Source organism: Lagenorhynchus albirostris, chromosome 10 (genome assembly GCF_949774975.1).
Source record: "Lagenorhynchus albirostris chromosome 10, mLagAlb1.1, whole genome shotgun sequence".
Taxonomy (NCBI): Eukaryota; Metazoa; Chordata; class Mammalia; order Artiodactyla; family Delphinidae; genus Lagenorhynchus; species Lagenorhynchus albirostris.
This window is the reverse complement of record NC_083104.1, coordinates 51,810,193-51,829,360: the sequence shown is the minus strand read 5'-3', so window position 1 is coordinate 51,829,360 and position 19,168 is coordinate 51,810,193. Positions and strand designations below refer to the sequence as shown.

The window sequence follows — 19,168 nt, the reverse complement described above, 5'->3', positions numbered from 1 at the left end:
GTTCCATTTATGCAAAACTCTAGAAAATGAAAACTGATCTATAGTGACAGAAAGCAATGGGCGGTTGCCTGGGGAGAGGTTACATGGAGGGTTTATCAAGGGGTCCAGGAAAATTTTGGGGGTGAGATGTATTCATTCTCTTGGTGTGGTGATAACCATATATCCAAACTTATCAAACTGTATACTTTATTATTTATTTATTTATTTTTGGCTGCACTGGATCTTCGTTGCTGCGCGCGGGCTTTCTCTAGTTGTGGCGAGCGGGGGCTACTCTTCATTGTGGTGCGCAGGCTTCTCGTTGCGATGGCTTCTCTTGTTGCAGAGCAGGGGCTCTAGGCGTGTGGGCTTCAGTAGTTGCAGCACGTGGGCTCAGTAGTTGCGGCTCGCGGGCTCTAGAGCACAGCTCAGTAGTTGTGGTGCGTGGGCTTTGTTGCTCTGTGGCATGTGGGATCTTCCCGGACCAGAGCTCGAACCCGTGTCCCCTGCATTGGCAGGCGGATTCTTAACCACTGAACCACCAGGGAAGTCCTCAAACTGTATACTTTAAATGTGTGTAGCTTATTTATTGTATGTCAATTGTACCTCAATAAAACTGTCTTATTTATTTTGGCTGCATTGGGTCTTCATTGCTGCGTGCGGGCTTTCTCTAGTTGCAGTGAGTGGGGGCTACTCTTTGTTGCGGTGCGCAGGCTTCTCATTGTGGTGGCTCCTCTTGTGGAGCACAGGCTCTCGGTGTGCGGGCTTCAGTTGTTGTAGCACGTGGGCTCAGTAGTTGTGGCATGCGGGCACTACAGCACGCAGGCTTCAGTAGCTGTGGTGCATGGGCTCAGTAGTTGTGGTGCATGGGTCTAGTTGCTCCATGCCATGTGGGATCTTCCCAGACCAGGGATCGAACCGTGTCTCCTGCATTGGCAGGTGGATTCTTAACCACTTTAACCACTGCGCCACCAGGGAAGTCCAAAGCTGTTTTTTTTATTTTATTTTTAATTTTTTTGCCGTGGGGCTTGTGTGATCTTAGTTCCCCGACAGGGATCGAAGCCAGGCCCTCGGCAGTGTAAGTGCAGAGTGCTAACCACCGTATTGCCTGGGAATTCCCTAAAGCTGTTATGAAAGAAAGGAAGGAGAGAAGTAAGGGAGGGAGGGAGGAAGGGGAGAGAGACAGAGAGAGAGAGAGAGAGAGAGAGAGAGAGAGGGAAGAAATTTAGGGATGTTAATCTGGCAGAAAATATGGGGCAGGTGGGGGTGGAGTGTCCCAATTATCTACTGCTGTGTAACAAATGACCCCAAAATTTAGTGGCTTATAACAACAAGCATTTTATTATATTTCACAATTTTGTGGGTCAGGAATTTAGACTGGCTCAGTTGAGTGAAGCCTTGTGGAACCAACTGGGTTATATTCAGGCTGGGATTGTCTAGGGGATCCAAGGTGGCTTCACCCACATGCCTGGTACCTTGATGGGGATGGCTGGGAGCCTGGGCTAAAATGGGCCCCTTTCCCTTTCCATGTAGACTCAGGACCCCCCAACGGGGTCTCTCCAGAGGGAATGAGAAGCTGGTCAGGCTTAACGGTATGTACCGATTTATGTATCTTTTGATTTTCTGCTATATTTATTTAAAAAACAACTTTTATAGTTTTTTTGCCCTTTATTATGAAAGATACACATTTCACTTTAGAAAATGTAGGCTGAGGGACTTCCCTGGCAGTCCAGAGATTAAGACTCTGCACTTCCAATGCAGGGAGCACAGGTTCAATCCCTGGTAGGGGAACTAAGATCCCACATGCCACATGGTGAGGCCAAAAAAAAAAAAAAAATGTAGGCTGAGAGCTTAGCTTTAATGTGGCAGGCCACAGGCAGCCACTACGAGGTCTTGAGCTGTGAGTGACAGGAGATGAGACCACAACTCTCTATTATGGAGGGGAAAGAGGACATGATTGGTTGCCTGAAATGCTGAGGTCCAGGGGAGGGTAGTGATTAGGCAATGACAAATTTAAGGGGTAGGCAGGCAGTAAACCACTCTGCTGAATAACCATAACGAAAACAAAAAGCTAATATTTAACTGTGTGCTTGAGCACTTACACGTGATCTGTACTGTATTAAGCCCTGTACATTTAGTAGCTCATTTAACCCTGATTGGCTAGGTACTTGCACCAGTCCCCTGCTATACGCATGAGAATCTGGAGGCACAGAGAGGTTAAGTAACTTGCCCAAGGTCACACAGTTAAGAGTGTTGAGCTGGGATATAAGCCTGGCTGAGCTCTGAACTAATTTAACTAACCAAGCTGGATGTTGACTTTTACCACTCCTATGTGCAATTCAAGCTTCTTTACTATAGTCTCTGAAGTTCTAGGTGACTAGAGCTTATATGATATCCTCTTACTTGTTGCTATTCTGAACTCTGGGTTGTTGAAAGCAGCTGACACACTTCTCATAATGACCCCAAGGCCGGAGTCAGGGCAGAGTTAAGAGTTGGCCTGGTGTGTCGAATGCCATTCCCCTTCAGCTGGCAGAATGCAGACAAAGATTCATGGGTAGTCTATTCGGCTGGTACCCCCCCCCACCCCCGGCCCTAACCCCCACTGGTTTAAAAGAGTTATTGTGGTGTAATGTTTGTTTAATGTTTAAAAGGAATACTCTGGTGATTTATGTATTTAAAAATTATGTGAAAGCACCCTTAGGATGGTGGTGAAAGGTGCAACTTTGACATCAAAACAAGCGGTTGCATCAAATATTTAATTAAAGGATCAGATGCAAAAAGCAGATGCAGATTGACTTCGATGGAAATGTGGTGGAACCTCAACCCCAGGCCTGAGAGAGCAGCAGGGGCCAGTGTCATCTTTGAAAACAAAATATGGTTATGGATGAATTCGAGAAAGACTGCAAATTCACTGCCTACATCATTTTAGGGCTGGTTTCTTTTAATAAGTAGTTACTGATTAAAATACAAATGATTTATTTTCAGGATTAGGAAAGATATACACATACTCTCTTTCTAATGTTAGGGAAAACTGGACGGCTGCTTGCTCCTCCCTTTGCTAAAAATGGGTGTTTATTAGCTAGGATGGCAGTGAAAAATTTAATACTAGTTTACAGCAGGGGACTGTCTTTGGCCTTTCATCTGGATATACGGCTCCTGTTCCTCTCATGGATAAGCTATAGTCTTATTAAAATCTCATCCTAATTTGTTCTTTATCACTATACCATATTTTTAAAAATCATAACTGTATTTCTATACAATTGGGATTAAATTAGTTGCTTTAAAAATTTCCCTCTTTCCCACCTATGGTAAATTAAGTCTTAATGGAAATTAGAAAAGTGCTAATTTAACAATTTACACTGCAGCCCTGTTTCCTGGCAATGTCCTGTCAATTCAAGAAAGGAAGGGGAAGCTACTTCATGAATAGAAATCAAGACCTTTTTTTCTCCTCCTCTTTCTTTTTTTCTTTTCTTTTTGGCTTATTCTGAGCAATTGTCCCCAGGAAACTAACCCACCAACTGCTGTCGAGTTTGATTCCTCCTTCTGGAGTTACAGCCTTCCTGCTCCTCCACAAGGTCTCAGCTGACTTTCCATCTCTGCCATCCACTTGCAAGATATTTAGAGTCATAGGACCAGGAGGACTGCTAATTCTCCCCTCCCCCTCTCTGGTCATCTTTTTTAAACCTTTTTAGATGCTGGTGGGTGGGGCCAACCATGAGGGAGACAGCAGGTCTGGCCCATCCCTTTTCTGACCCTCTGGGGCCATCTTCCTTCTGGCAATTCTCTTCCCCCATCTGTTTTCCTCTTGTTTTTGTTTAAAAAAAAAAAAAAAGAAAGAAAGAAAAGGAAAGAAATTAAAAACAATCAAAGAAAGGAAAAGAAACAAAACCAAAGAATACATACAACACCTCTGCTGAAGCAAGGCCAGCACGGTACAAAATTCTGTAGGAAAATTCATGTGTGAGCATGTACCTGTTTACACGCTGGTCTCAAACTATGGAAGAAACACAAACACATATTGGCAATAGATAGTTGCGTGAAAAGCTCCTAATATTTATTTAAATTTTAATTTTGGAGTACAGTTGACGTACAATGTTGTGTTAGTTCTAATATTTATAAAGTATAAAGTGTTTACTTCTCTTTCATTGGTCAAAGAAGGAAATCTGTTCTTTTTCCCCCCGGCTTTATTGAGATACAATTGCCGTGTTCTGGGTTTATTTGATAATAATTTTTGCACTCCTCACACATTTCGGTGAATGTTCACTGAGCTTAGATTTGCTCCAGGTGCTGAGGAGAGCCCTCCTGACAGCAGCTGAGGACTTTGGCTGCTAGCTTGTCCTAGAATTCTTCCCATCTCAGGACAGCACCGGGCCCCACAATGGCTTTCTCCCTTTAGGGTGGTGTTTCTGCAGCCTGCGGCCTTCAGCATGTTTGTCCAGCAGGTTGATCTAAGGGTTCTTTCCCGGTTGATATTTCCCCCAGAAACCTCCCTGAATTCTGGTGAGCAAGTTCAGAGAAGGAGCTGGAATTGTGTATAAAGTGTTTTTTCTTTTTTATTTCACTTTTATGATACAGGCATGATTATTAGTTTGGACACCAAATTATTTTTTTTTCAATTTAAGTATACTTTACATAGTGAAATTTTGCACAGATCTTAAATGGCAGATCTATAAGTTTTGACAAATGTACACACAAACGTATTTCTACTTCACGACCCTTGAAGGTTCTCTCCTATTCCCCTTCCCAGTCAATACTCCCTCACCCGCAAGGGTTCTTTTCCTATCCTCAAAGCTTAGTTTTGCCTGTTCTAGAATTTCCTGTATCTGGAATCACACACTACGAACTTGTGTTTGGCTTCTTTCTTCTAACATGATGTTTTTGCGATTCATCCAGGTTGTTGCTTGTAGAAGTGGGACCCAAGATGTCAGTCACAGCTTGATGGTGTTAAGACAGCGACAATTGTTCCACCCGCTGGCCTCCACACCAAATACCCTCTAAATCCTGGTATGTGGCCCTCTCCACTCCTCCAAGTTAGTCTCTCTCCAGGGCCCAGCGAGTTCCTTTCCCAGAACCGCCCAGGCAGCCTCGGGCACCACCCAGATGGCCGCGGGGCCTTCACCGGGAACCTCCCCAGAACAGCTGCCCTCTGCCCCCCACTTCCCCCCAGTAAAACTCAAAAAAGAAACCGGCCCCTCCGCAGATCAAAATTCAGATTCGTTTAATTCCAACTGCGTGATGTTTTGGTGTTGATCACAGATATGCAGTCTTTAAGAAAACGTAAAAAGGAAAAAAAAAAAAAAGGTCTTGGTGGGGGGACCCCAGATCTCACGGGCAGCCTCTGCAGAACCGGGATTCAGAATGAAATCTTTTCTTTTTTAAATAAACGGAAGAGTCGCTCTCCACTCCTCGCTCGGAAGGTTTCAAAGGTCGTCACACTGAAGCCCGGGGGCGTTCATCTCCCCTGCGGCCCGGAGAAGGGAGGAGGTTGGAGGGAGGAGGGAGGGAGCACACAAAAGCGAGCCGTGCCGAGAGGGCTAATGTTTCCTGTTTGCCTGGAACCCCCTCCCCTGTGTCCCCTCCCCCAGCCCCCTCCCCCAGCCCCCTCCCAGCACTCGGGCGGAAGTGAGTTTGCTCCTTTGGAGATTAAAAGGATTCCGAATTCCGATCAGTCCCAATATCCAGCGTACTGAGAGGAGGAGGAGGAAGAGGCGGCAAAGCAGAGAAAGAGGGGGCACGCGCGCGCGTGCACGCAGGCAACCCGAATTGGGGAGTTGTTCAAAGCCCCAGGAGGCCAGGGCGCAAGGCGCGAGCAAAGCCCGGTAGGCGCAGCAGCGCTGCCGGGGCCACCCGAGTCTTGCTCGGCGACTCGTTTCAGAAAGAAGATGACGCGGGAGCGGGCCGGCGGCGTTGACCACGCGGCTCCCGAGCTCACCGCGCTGGGCCATTGCCGGTTCCACTGATTCCGGCGCGCCCCGGTGGAGGCTCCGTCCCCGCGGCTCGGGATCGGAGGGGGGGGACCAACGCGAGGGCGAAATGGCCCGATGACAAAGGAAATGTGATCCCCCTTCGCTGCCAAGGTTTCAGAGAGGACGGACGCGAGGAGGAGGAGGGGCGCGGGGCGCGCGCGGAGCTCGGATAGCATTGCACGACGGCTCGCGCGGAGCGGGCAGCGGGTACATCTAATATCTTCCTGCCGATGAATAATTCACGACGGCCCGCGGGGACCTGTGGTCCCGCGTTACGGCGCGGCTAAACCGGAGAAGGAGCTCGCTGGAGGCGCCCAGGCCCGGCGAGGCGGGGGCAAGAGGGCCCAGGGCCGCGTGGGGCGCGCGTGCGTGTTAAGCGCCGGCAGCGCGGCCGGGCTCGGCGGGCGCGCGGGAGACTCGAGGCGCGTGGGGCGCGCGTGCGTACTACACGCGTGCGGCCGCAGCGGGCTCCCACTAGCTGCAGCTGCGGCGGGGCTGACCGCCCTGCAGGGAGGCCGCGCCGGGCCGTGCGCAAGCCCGGAGCGCCGCACGCCGGGCCACCCAGGAGCCCCTGGCCGCCGCGTCATGCGGCGGGGCGGTCGGCGTCGCGCGGGGGGACACGGGCTCGGCATCGCGCCGCTCCCGCCTTTACTAGTTTGGGGAGCTTTCCTGTCCCAAGAAGAGACTAAATCCGTTTAAAGAAAACCCACGCACCAAATACTCGTCGAACCAAATTCTGCTTCTCCCGCCGGGACTGGGATTGCACAGCGGACTCGACTTGGGGGGGACTCCCCTCGGCTGGCAAGAAGCTAAGCTACAGCTGCTCCAGGGAGTCCTCTGACCTCCCTGCCCCCGCTCGCCCCTCGCGTGTCGGGACTTGTTCCGGCGCTCCCGCTTCGGGAAAGCACGCGGCCCCCGCGTCCTTTTCCGGGAGGAATCTGTGTCGCCTCCGGAGAGTGGCATTTAATGCCTGCAGCGTCGGGGGTGGCAGCGCGCGGGCCGGACGCGGCGAGGCCGAGCGGGCCGCGCCGCTCTGGTGCCGGCTCCTGGATCGCAGGCCTAATTGATGCCTTTTTCTGAGTGAGTCGGCGGCTCCCCCACCCTCCTTGTCCGCGCTCTCCTCTCCTCCTCCTCTTCCTCTCTGGTCTCCTCCCTCCTCCGGGCTTGGTTGCAAATGGCTTCGTTCTCCGAGACCGACTTCCAGATCTGCCTGCTGTGCAAGGAGATGTGCGGCTCGCCGGCGCCGCTCTCCTCCAACTCGTCGGCGTCGTCGTCGTCCTCGCAGACGTCCACGTCGTCGGGGGGCGGCGGCGGGGGCCCCGGGGCTGCGGCGCGCCGCCTACACGTCCTGCCCTGCCTGCACGCCTTCTGCCGCCCGTGCCTCGAGGCGCACCGGCTGCCGGCGGCGGGCGGCGGCGCGCCGGGAGAGCCGCTCAAGTTGCGCTGCCCTGTGTGCGACCAGAAGGTCGTGCTGGCCGAGGCGGCGGGCATGGACGCGCTGCCCTCGTCCGCCTTCCTGCTCAGTAACTTGCTCGACGCCGTGGTGGCCACGGCTGACGAGCCGCCGCCCAAGAACGGGCGGGCCGGCGCCGCAGCGGGCGCGGGCGGCCACAGCAACCACCGACACCACGCGCACCACGCGCACCCGCGCGCTTCTGCCTCGGCGCCGCCGCCACTCCCGCCAGCGCCGCAGCCGCCCGCGCCGCCCCGCTCAGCGCCCGGCGGCCCCGCGGCCTCCCCGTCGGCGCTGCTGCTGCGCCGGCCTCACGGCTGCAGCTCCTGCGACGAGGGCAACGCGGCCTCGTCGCGCTGCCTCGACTGCCAGGAGCACCTGTGCGACAACTGCGTCCGCGCGCACCAGCGCGTGCGCCTTACCAAGGACCACTACATCGAACGCGGCCCGCCTGGCCCCACAGCCGCCGCCGCCGCCGCCGCCGCGGCGCAGCAGCTCGGGCTCGGGCCGCCCTTCCCCGGCGCGCCCTTCTCCATCCTCTCGGTCTTCCCCGAGCGCCTCGGCTTCTGCCAGCACCACGACGACGAGGTGAGTTCGGGGGCCGCTCCCGCGGGGGCTGCGGCCGGGCGGCGTGGGGCGCGGGTCTGGCACCCGGGGAGCCGCGTGGGTGCTCGTGCGGGCATCCGGGCAGGCCCCCCAGCAAGGGGAGGGGGTCCTCTCCCTTCCGGATTTCTCGTTTTTCTTTTGGCTACGCGGCAGCCGCTGCCCCAAGCAGATCCTGACCCGGAAAGTGTGTGTGGAGAAGACCTGGCCTCTGTGCGGGCTGCGAGGGGTCCCAAAACGCAGAGTCCCCCGCTTCCGTATCCAATTTTCTGTTCGGCAAAATGTGGCAGCCGCTGTCTCCAGTTAGGCATGAGCTGGGAAGAGGTAGTTGTGTGCGACTGTGTAGACCTGGCCTCCGTGTGCGAGGGTCCCTCCGCTGCCCTCCGACGGCTCCCGAGGTTGGAGACACCCCCTCTTCTTTAGGGACTTTGATTTCCTCATTCCTGTTTGACAAAGCGTGCAGGCTATTGTTTTAAGTAAGACATGAGATGGAAACGTGTGTATGTGTAGACGTGGTCTCCTTGTGCGGGCACACCAGAGGCCTCCCAGCATGCTGAGGGTTCTCCTTTAGTTTTTTTTCCCAACCTTATTTTTGTTTGTAAAACTCGTCGATTGTTGCTTTTAAGTAGGGCATGAGCCAGGAGGAGATGGTCGTGTGGGTGAGTGTGGGGTGCGCTTGCGCGTGTAGACCTGGTTTCCACGTGCGCGCTTGTGAGGGGACGACTGTGCTTTTTGTTGGGACACCGTGGCAGTTGTTGCCTCCTTGTATGGAGTAAGAACAGCCTTCCGCGGTTCTACTCCCGCACCGTGGAAAAAGCGTGTTCTGGCCCCTGAACCTCCCTTGTATGGAATCGCTCTTCGGCCTCGTGGGCCCACCGCTGCACCGGGAGCAGCGGAATCGGGGGGCCTTGCCCATTGCCCTCACCCAGCTGGAAGTCCTTGGGCCGCCCCCGCCTGCCCCGGCTTCGATCTCTGCGGGAACCGGTTTCCCTGGTTGGGAGGTGTTCCCACCCCGTTCAACCTGGGGCTCGACTTTTCATGGAAAACAAGCCGACCCAAGCTGCACGCGGCTCGAACCGGGTGCGCAGAGTCCGCGGGCTGCACGGCAGCCTTTGAGCTTATTTGGCTCTTTTGGCTGTTTGTTGAATAAACCGTTCTTGCTTATTTTTCACATCTTGTGCCACCTTCCACTCACCCGAACCCACTGGAGGACGGGGCCAGAAGCTTTGAGGCGCAGCCTCTGCTGAGAGGGTCGGTGACTTAATGCGATCTACCTGTAGCCCCTTTGTGAGACTTGGTGCTAGCCTTGCCCTGGGCGCGGGCAGGAGACGGCTCCTGGTGCGAGTTGGCTGCGTGCTAGGTGGAGTGGGCGTGCTGGTTCCGAACGCGGCTGAGGCTTGCCGAGCGCAGCCTTTTCCACGCCTAACCTGTTATTTGGAGGGGAGGGCGGAGCTATTGCCTGCTGGCCTTAAGCCGGCTTCTCCTATTGGAAAAAAGTTGAAATTCTAATCTACTTGCTGTGGACGCCTCATTTTAAAAGTTTCTTTCTCGGTATGAAGCCTAAGGGGCAGCTATTCTTTTCCTTCCTTTTTTAAGCTTTGAATGGACTCATCTTTAAAGTTTTCCCACATTCATGGCTGAATGTGTCTAGTAGGCTCTTTCAAAAATGGATTGAGTTAAATACTGATCCGAATCCCGGGGATGGAAAGAGGGAGCCAATTCGCCGGGAAGATTAGCGTCGAGGGGGAGGGGAAGGGGGGAGGGAGAGGGCGGCTTGAATCCGCCACAATTTCCCTCCTGGCAGGGGCGTTGATTGAACCCTCCCTCCCAGCAGTTGAGTTTAAATGTCAGGTTTTATTTATATTCCCAGTTAAAGATCCACATACGTTTTATTTGGGTTAAAACAGTAGATGCTCAGTGTTGCCACACTTGTAAAAGGTTTATACACTTTTTAAATTATTAAACCATTCAAACGGTATGGGAGCGTGTGAAGTGCCGCACCCCTCACCCTGGGAGGTACCTGGATGCCCTGAACATTTAGATTTTTTTTAACGTGTGCAATACTAGGTTGAAGTTGTTTGGCAAAGGCACTAAGATATTACACTGTTAGACCAACTATCCTTTTAAAACATGACATTTGCTCAGTTTTGAGCAAAATTCTACTTCCCCTTCTTGGTTTTTCATTAAAAGAAGAAAACTTGGAAAACAGTTGTTAGATCTCTTTAATCGTTCCTGCATTTGGAATGTTAGGGAATTTAAGTTTAAAGGGACAAACCAATGCTGTGAATGGAGAAGTCAAGTGTTGGGAGGGAAAGCACCAGGTTCACAGAAGTGATCCCACCCACGGCCTAAATTCTTCGTTTCCTTCAAAGGGAGTGATCCTTCACAGTTTAGTAATATTGTTCCTTTAAAAAACCATTCTTCGGATTGGGAAAAGGAGACTGAGGGCAATGTGGAGGACTATCGTCCTGTCCTGTATTCGATTGTGACGGACTGGATGCCTAAATCCATGTGTTTTACAGTAGGTACACTACTTCAGTTTTTGAAACGTGCTCCTTCACTGAGTTGCCTCCCGGGTCAACAGGCTCAATTAAATAATTCAGGGAGCCCTTGCCTGATGGTGACTAATGCCACCTGACCTTGGGAAGAGGGCCCCGACGCCTGGCTCTTCCCCTTTAATTTTAAGGAGGGTGCCTCCGACAGTTAGCCACCTAGGGGTGCGGGAAGCAGCCGGTAGGGTCTCTTCCCAGACTGCTTTCCTAAGCATTCCCCGCACCCCCCCGGAAATGGCCCCTCAGGACTGACAAGGTGGTGTTCTGAGCACTGGTTTAAAACTTAATTTTAAAATCTAAAAGGAGGGTTTTCCAACGGAATGGTGAGGGTTGTTTGCTGCCACTCTGTATTTGGTCCATTTAAAAAACAGAGTTTGGGTTTTTCGCTTTGGTGGTCAGTCCGAAAGGCCTGCAGGCGCGAGGCCGGCGGTTAGCCAGGCCGGGAATTGGGGGCCCGCGCTCCTGACCGCTGGCCGCGCGCCTCCCGCGGGGCCTGGGAGAGGCGGACGGAGGCGCCGCGGCGGTGGGTCAGCCCCAGCCCGGCCGGCCCGGAGCCCGCCTCGGCGAGCGGGAGGCGACGGGGCCGAGACGGGGTCTGCACGCATCTGGGGGGGAGAGTTAGGTAGTTGAGTGGGACTGAAGCGCGCTGCTCCCACCTTCACGATTTAATGTGTTAATTGCACGTGGGATGTGAGCCCTTGGCTGCCTTGGAGGCGACACTGGAAGCAGAAAGGGTGTGTGAGTGTGTTTAGAGGTCGGGCGGTAGGATTCTGTAAATGGCGAGAAGCCGAGTGGGGTCTGAGCCTGTTCCGGTCCCCGGGAAAGGCCCTGTCAACTGGCGGGGGTGGCCGAGGGGGGCGGCGGTGACCCAGTTGCCATCTTGAGCCGAGGGATATTTTGTAGCTCGAGGATGGCAGTATTGTTCCCCGTTATGAAGGCGGGGGTGGGGGTGGATTTTCCTGAGTGTCCTGTATGGAAAATGGGGTGTAGGTGCTGATACAATTTATTTTCACTCCCTGGAAATATAGGTTCTAGAATTCCAATCCAGTGTGACCCTAAGTATTGAGCCATCCTAGGCTTGCGGGGGAGACTCTCTTTCCCCAGGAAACCACTCTCAAAAAATCAGCCTCAAACCGCTGAGGAAGACGGTTTGCTGCCTAAAATAATTGGTTGTGGAATGAATTCTTGTGTATCTTATTTTGAATAAGTTCCTGTAAATGGGGATTGTACCAGTATTGGCACCAATGTATTTTATTTTGCATTCCCAGAGTCTAAGCTTTTTCGGGCATGCATACTCAGTGTATGTTTTAAAATAATAGGTGTGTGTTTTGTACATTGTAAAATTTATAGCAAGAGCCTTTTTTTTTAAGGACAAGAGAGAAAAAGTGAGTAGAAATGTGCATTCTAGTTGTTTCTGTGCCCCATCTTCAACCCGTTCTGTAGGACTAGGTAGATGTGTGTCTGCATAGCACACACATCTCACCTATTCACCAGAAAACCAAATTTTCCATACCTTGGAAATAATTGGAGGTTCCTGCTTTGAATCTAGTTCAGCAGGTGGATGTTTGTAGATTGAAATCTGTTGAATTAAGAAAATGCTTGATGAATGGGGAATTCCCTGGCAGTCCAGTGGTTAGGACTCCATGCTCTCACTGTTGAGGGCCCAGGTTCAATCCCTGGTTGGGGAACTAAGATCCCACAAGCTGCGAGGCATAGCCAATTAAAAAAAAAAGAAGAAAATGCACACGTATGTAATTTTAAAACATATTTCAGGTCACTAAAACCAACATTAAAATGTGTAGTTTTCTAATTTCTCCTAACATGTAAAATTTTGAACACAGCTGTTTGGCTTTTTATGTTTTCATTTAAAAAATTCTGTGCATATATAGAAAGGGAGTTAGTTTTGGAGGAAGCCTTAAATGAGGAGGTGAAATGGTTAAAATGCTTTTGTTGTTGAGGTAGTTTGCCAGAAGAAAGGGTTTGATAAGTTTTTCTGATTATGAGGAATTTTAATTTACTTGATAATTCTATATAGCTCTGAAATTTAATCCCCTCCAAATTTTATTTCCTTTGGTGCTAACTGAAGTCACATGGGTTGCTTACTCGCCAGCTCCTCACACAGGGCAAGGTTTATTTCAGATGTATTCATTCTTAGCTAATAAAGGACCATTTCGATGTCATTCTTCTTGACACTTAAGCGAAAGGTTGAGAAGAATTCTACCATGCAGGCGGTTTCAAAGTAGCGTTTCCTCCCCCTTTTCCCCATAACACTGACAAAGAGTTGAAGGCTTGACTCACTAAGGCTGTTTGTGCCATCTCTCTTATTTTGGAAGAGAGCGGATAAAGAATTACAGTTGCCTGAAGGGAGCAAAAGGTGCCACCACTGCAGCCCACTCTGTTCCTCGTTCTTTGACCTTTCAAGCTTTGTGACTTACAGGATGAGGCTTGAGCCATCTTTCCTCTTCAGTTGATGTGACCTCCTGCTTCTTCAATACTAAATTATTCTCCCTTTGAGGTTTTGTCTGTACCCACAAACCTAGTTGACTGAAACTAGATTGACTGTTTTGATTGACAAGACTCTGGCTTGTTAACAGAAAAACTGGGAGGGGTGGGGGGGGTGAGCGTGGGCAATTTACATCTGAAACTTAGGCTTAAACCCTATTCCAGTGTAATTCCTTGCCTCTTCAGATTGCATCTCCAGTTTCCTTCATGTTTTAGATAGTTGGCTTACAGTTGGCTTTGAAGGTACGGTGGAATGAAACAGGGGAAGACCCCTAATGCCTGGGTTTAATCTCCCGCTAACACCCACCTGAAATTTTGAGAGATTCATATTTAATCCGAAGACATCAGGCCAATTTTTAAAAATTAATTAATTTATTTATTTTTGGCTGCGTTGGGTCTTCCTTGCTGCAAGTGGGCTTTTTCTAGTTGTGGTGAGCGGGGGCTACTCTGTTGTGGTGCGTGGGCTTCTCATTGCAGTGGCTTCTCTTGTTGCAAGCATGGGCTCTAGGTGCGTGGGCTTCAGTAGTTGTGTCATGTGGCCTCAGTAGTTGTGGCTCGCGGGCTCTAGAGCGGCAGACTCGGTAGTTGTGGCGCACGGGTTTAGTTGCTCCGTGGCATTTGGAATCTTCCCGGACCAGGGCTTGAACCCGTGTCCCTGCATTGGCAGGCAGATTCTTAACCACTGGGCCACCAGGGAAGTCCCAAGGGTGCAATTCTTGATTGTGATTATTTATCTGACAGGCTTTTCTTGATTGTGATTGTTTATCCAACAGGCTTGTGCAAAATTGCACATTCTGTCATGGTTAATGGGATTTTTTTATATATATATATTAATGGGATTTGAATGAAACCGAGCAGTGGGCACAAGACAATGAAGTGGGTCAGGTCAGTTGTGTCAGCTGAGGGCTCCCCTCATGGCTCCCACATCTTGTGAATTTTGAGTGTTCCTGTGTGGGCTTTGGAAACCCCCCTGCCCAGCCTCTGTCAAACATCTTTCAGCAACTGTATCCTTAGTTGTTATTGTTGCTTCTGGAAAGTTCGGGCAGCCATTTCCTTCTATCTAGCCTTGTTGAAATGCCAGTGGAGTTTGCAGATTTCTTTAATGTCTTTGGCTAATTGGGATAGTTATAAAGATGTTCTTCTACTAAAAAGTCTGCACATGGAGATTTTGCTGCTAAATATGGATCTGATAGAACATCTTCAGCACAGGTGTTTAAAAAATGAGAATTGTGAATAGGTTGTGTCAACACTCATGATTATGGTGTGTTTATATAGACCACATCCGCAGATTTTGTTCTGTGCCGTCAGCCTCTCTTTGAGATCAATGTCAGAGGGAGATCTTTCTCTTAGGATCATCTGTAGGCTTGTACTGGGTAAGTGTTGAGCAGAAAAGTGGATATGGTAAAGGAAGTTTTAGCAGGAGTTGGGATAATGTTTTTGTGATATTTCTTATTAAAGCTGTCTGTTTATATAGCTTTATTTTTACTTAAGCATTTAGGCAGTGTGGTTTTAGGTTGAGATTTCTTGCTCTGCGTTAGTTTTCTCATCTGTAACACTTTGCATCGTTAAGGATTCCAGTTAACATATTTAAAGAGTCTGTAGCACAGTAGAAGCCAATTGTAAGCACTTATAATAGCTTTGCTTTGTTTTATTATCAATTTATTTATTTATCTTTGGCTGTGTTGGGCTCTCGTTGCATCAAGCAGGGGCTACTCTTTGTTGTGGTGTGCAGTTTTCTCATTGCGGTGGCTTCTCGCTGCGGAGCACAGGCTCTAGGCGCACCGGCTTCAGTAGTTGTGGCACACGGGCTTAGTTGCTCCGTGGCATGTGACATCTTCCGGGACCAGGTCTTGAACCCGTGTCTCCTACATTGGCAGGCGGATTCTTAACCACTGCGGCACCAGGGAAGTCCCAGGTTTTTTTTCTTTTTTTAATTAAGAATTTTAAAAATTGAAGTATAGTTGATTTACAACGTGTTAATTTTTGCTGTACAGCCAAGTGATTCAGTTATACATATATATATTCTTTTTAAAGTATATTTTCCATTATGGTTTATCATAGGATACTGAATATGGTTCTCTGTGCTATACAGTAGGACCTTGTGGTTTGTAATAGCTTTTATTAATAAACTGTTGAGTATTGCAGTAGACTCCTCACCCCACCCCTCTTCCCTCCAGAGGGGATGCTGTAGAAGAAAACTAATGTCAGTGTTGGAAATTGTGGCTTCTGTCCGTTTACTATGATCTAAACGGAAGGATGTAGTGATTCTTTCAGGTGATGCAAAGTGAACTGGAGAAACATGCATAAAACTTGTTTCACCTTAGAAAAACTGGACCTCAACTTTAACTTCTGGTCTAGACCATCTTAGGGTTATAGGGCTCCCCGAGCCTATGGGAAAAGATGGGCACAACTGTGTTTAGAGGCTACATCAATGCCCTCAGCTTTTTTTTTTTTTTTTAAGAGATGTAAGGCCACTGTTTCTGTTCACATTTTATATGATGTATTTGACAACCATTAATCTTTAAAGACTTGATCTTTTTTGGCACCATGACATTTCAAGGAAATGGATCAACTTGCTCAAGGGAACAGTCTGATTTCAGGGACTGGAATATTTTATAAGCTTTAATTTCACGGTGTTGTCAGGTGTGTGTTTAGGTGTTCCTGAAGAGGAAACTTCAGTTATCACAAGAAAGGCCTTAAATCATCATAGAAAAACTGCTACTTTACAAATGGGGAGACAGGCTGGGGTGATGAAATGACTTAAGCAGGAACTTGCCTAGTCTAGCACTCTTTCACACTGCTAGTTACTTTTTATTTTTTTAAATTTTTAATTAAAACAAAAAATTTTTTTTTGGCTGTGCTGTGCAGCTTGTGGAATCTCAGTTCCCCGACCAGGGATTGAACCCAGGCCATGGCAGTGAAAGCCTGGAATCCTAATCACTAGAGCACCAGGGAACTCCCCACACTACTATTTATATACAATATTTGGCAAATTTATTATTTTTTTTGAAACTAGTTCATAGAAGTCTGATTTTAAAAAATTAATTAATTTATTTTTATTAATTTATTTTTGGTTGTGTTGGGTCGTCCTTGCTGCACGCAGGCTTTCTCTAGTTGCGGCGAGTGGGGGCTACTCTTCATTGCAGTGCGCGGGCTTCTCGTTGTGGAGCACGGACTCTAGTCACGCGGGCTTCAGTAGTTGTGGTGCACGGGCTTTGTTGCTCTGCGGCATGTGGGAACTTCCCAGACCAGGGCTTGAAGCTGTGTCCCTTGCATTGGCAGGCAGATTCTTAACCACCGCGCCACCACGGAAGCCCAAGTCTGATGTTTAATATTAAATTTCTTGCTTGAATCTTTAGCTTCTTGTGTTTTATCTTGTTTTTGGACTTTTTAAGTTATTAAGGAGAAAATTAAATAGCACACAGGTAATTACAAATGGACCACAGTATGGTCTCTTGGCAAAAGTGAGTGTGACCGTCATTACCGTGACTACTTCTCCTTCCAGAATGAACTTAATGCGAAGTATTATCAGAACAATGATTTAGCAAGGAAGAGGCCTTGAGGTTTGTTTTTTTTTTTTTGGAGATATATATATATATATATATTTATTTATTTGGCTGCATTGGGTCTTTGTTGCTGCGCGCGGGCTTTCTCTGGTTGTGAGCAGGGGCTACTCTTTGTTGCGGTGCATGGGCTTCTTATTGTGGTGACTTCTCTTGTTGCAGAGCATGGGCTCCCAGGGGCGCTGGCTTCAGTAGTTGTGGCTCGCGGGCTCTAGAGCACAGGCTCAGTAGTTGCGGCTCATGGGCTTAGTTGCTCCATGGCATGTGGGATCTTCCCGGACCAGGGATCAGACTTGTGTCCCCTGCATTGGCAGGTGGATTCTTCACCACTGCGCCACCAGGGAGAAGTCCGAGGCCTTGAGTTTTAATTAGTCTCTTGAAATAATGTCTGTCTCATAGCAGATCTCTACAGTATCAAAGTGAGAAGGGTACTTCCTCTGTCCGCCAACCTCTAACATAGGCCTGTTCTTCCGTGATCTCAGGCAGTGGAGACTCCCACCCGCCCTTGCCCCAGTACTCTTGCCCTGTGGCCCCAGCACTTCAGAGAAGCTACTCTGGCACTGGTGGGGCTCTTACACCAGATCTGGCCTTGGTTGATGTTAGTGGACTTAAGGACCAATTCGAGAAAGATGTTGCCAGGTTGCTGGTTCTCAGTGGTGATGCAAGTTGGGTTTAATTAGAATATGCTCGTGATGCTGCCTTGATCCCTTTGCCAGAAACAAAGGAGATCTCTTCCTTTTCAAGCCACAGAATGCCCTGAAAATGTTCTCTCTCACATTATGTAGTTGGGGGATTAAAAGGGGAACAGTAAGTGGGAAAATGCTTGTAGCTTCTTGATGTAAAGACAAGAGCATGAGCTTTAGAGTAAGAAGACCTGGGTTCACAGCCTGGTGTTACGCGGAAGTAGCTGTGTGACCTTGGACAAGTCACTTAACCTTTCAGGTGGAAATGGTAGGAGTAGTATTAGAGACCTATTTGTGGAGGGGAGTTAAGATTTATACGAAGATGCTTGGAAGAAGGAGTTAGAAAAATGTTTCAATATACGTGTACATAACTGTGTGAGTCTCCTGAAAAAAAATTTTGGCTTCAATTTTTCCCGCAAGTTGCAGCCAAACGGGTAAAATTCCTTCTTCTTGAAATTAAATATGTTGCTTATCCTTCTTAAAAAAATACTTCCTGGTTGATGGCCAAGCGATATTTGATACCATGAAATAATTTGGGCGGTTTCTCATTGCTGACAGGACTTGATGTGTTAAGATTTGTCATCAAAATATTTGAATGTCTGTTTTCTGCTAGGAATTATGCTCCTTGCTGAGGATGCTGGAGCCTTGTGGTTAGTCTACTGGGAAGACAACTGGAAGAAAGTAGTTGATGGGGGAGGGGTACTCTTACCTTCCTGGGTGGCTACTTTATATATGGTCGCATTTACATTACCAGAGGAAATATAAGTGTTAAAAGCTTGTGGCATCTAAACAGAGGTTCTGACTGGGAGATGAGTTTGGGTTGAAAGAGAGGAGTTTAAGATGAATCTTGGAGAATGGTGGGATTTTAGGTAGAAGATGGAAGAAAGGCAGGAGTGGTTTCAAGGAGCCTGCATTGGATTGACTCTAGAGGAGGGTGTGCAGTCTTGATCTTTTATCTAGTTTTTCCTTTCAGCATCCCTAAGAAAGGTGTTAGGGTCCCCTCACCCCCTTTTAAATTGAAGGATAGTTGATTTACAATATTATATTAGTTTCAGGTGTATAGCATAGTGATTCAGTATTTTAGGTTATATTCCATTAAAAGTTATTGCAAAATAAAGGCTATAATTCTCTCTACTGTACAGTATATCCTTGTTGCTTATCTATTTTATACATAGTACTTTGTACCTCTTAATCCCATGCCCCTATCTTGCCCCTACCCACTTCCCTCTCCCCACAGGTAACCACTAGTTTGTGTTCTTTTTTTTTTTTTTTTGCCTCACTGCTGTGGGAGGGATCTTAGTTGCCCCACCAGGGATCGAACTTGTGCCCCTTGCAGTGGAAGCATGAAGTCTCTAACCATTGGACTGGCCAGGGAAGTCCCTAGTCTGTGTTCTATGTCTGTAAGTCTGTTTCTGTTTTGCTATTCACTTGTTTTTATATTTTAGATTCCACGAATAACGGATGTCTTTTACTTATTTCACTAAGCATAGTATTCTCTAGGTCCATCTACATTGCTGCAAGTGGCAACATTTCCTTTTTTGTGGCAGAGTAGTATTCCATTGTATATTTATTCCACATCTTTATCCATTCATCTGTTCACAGACACTTAGGTTGCTTCCATATCTTGGGTATTGTAAATAGTGCTGCTGTGAACATAAGGGTGGACCTATCTTTTCGAATTAGCATTTTCATTTTTTCCAAATATCTACCCAGGAGTGGAATTGCTGGGTCATTTCGTAGTTCTGTTTTTTAGGGATCCCCTCCTTTTTTATCCTTCTTAGCGGGGGTGGTTACTGATACGTAGAAGAAATAAATATCCGTCTGGAGCCAGAGCCACTTTAGTTACTTTAACAGGTCATTTAATGTAAAG

General features: G+C 48.6%; 1 protein-coding gene across 1 annotated transcript in view; it reads left to right on the top strand.

Moving 5' to 3' along the window:
- Nucleotides 1–7,116: 7,116 nt before the first annotated feature.
- The window catches only part of TRIM71 (tripartite motif containing 71), a 57,807-nt gene continuing 45,755 nt past the window's right edge, over nucleotides 7,117–19,168 (top strand). Inside the window, exon 1 of the mRNA XM_060160998.1 lies at nucleotides 7,117–7,983. Within this exon, the coding sequence (XP_060016981.1) occupies nucleotides 7,117–7,983 (867 nt within the window). The remainder of the gene's footprint in view (nucleotides 7,984–19,168) is intronic.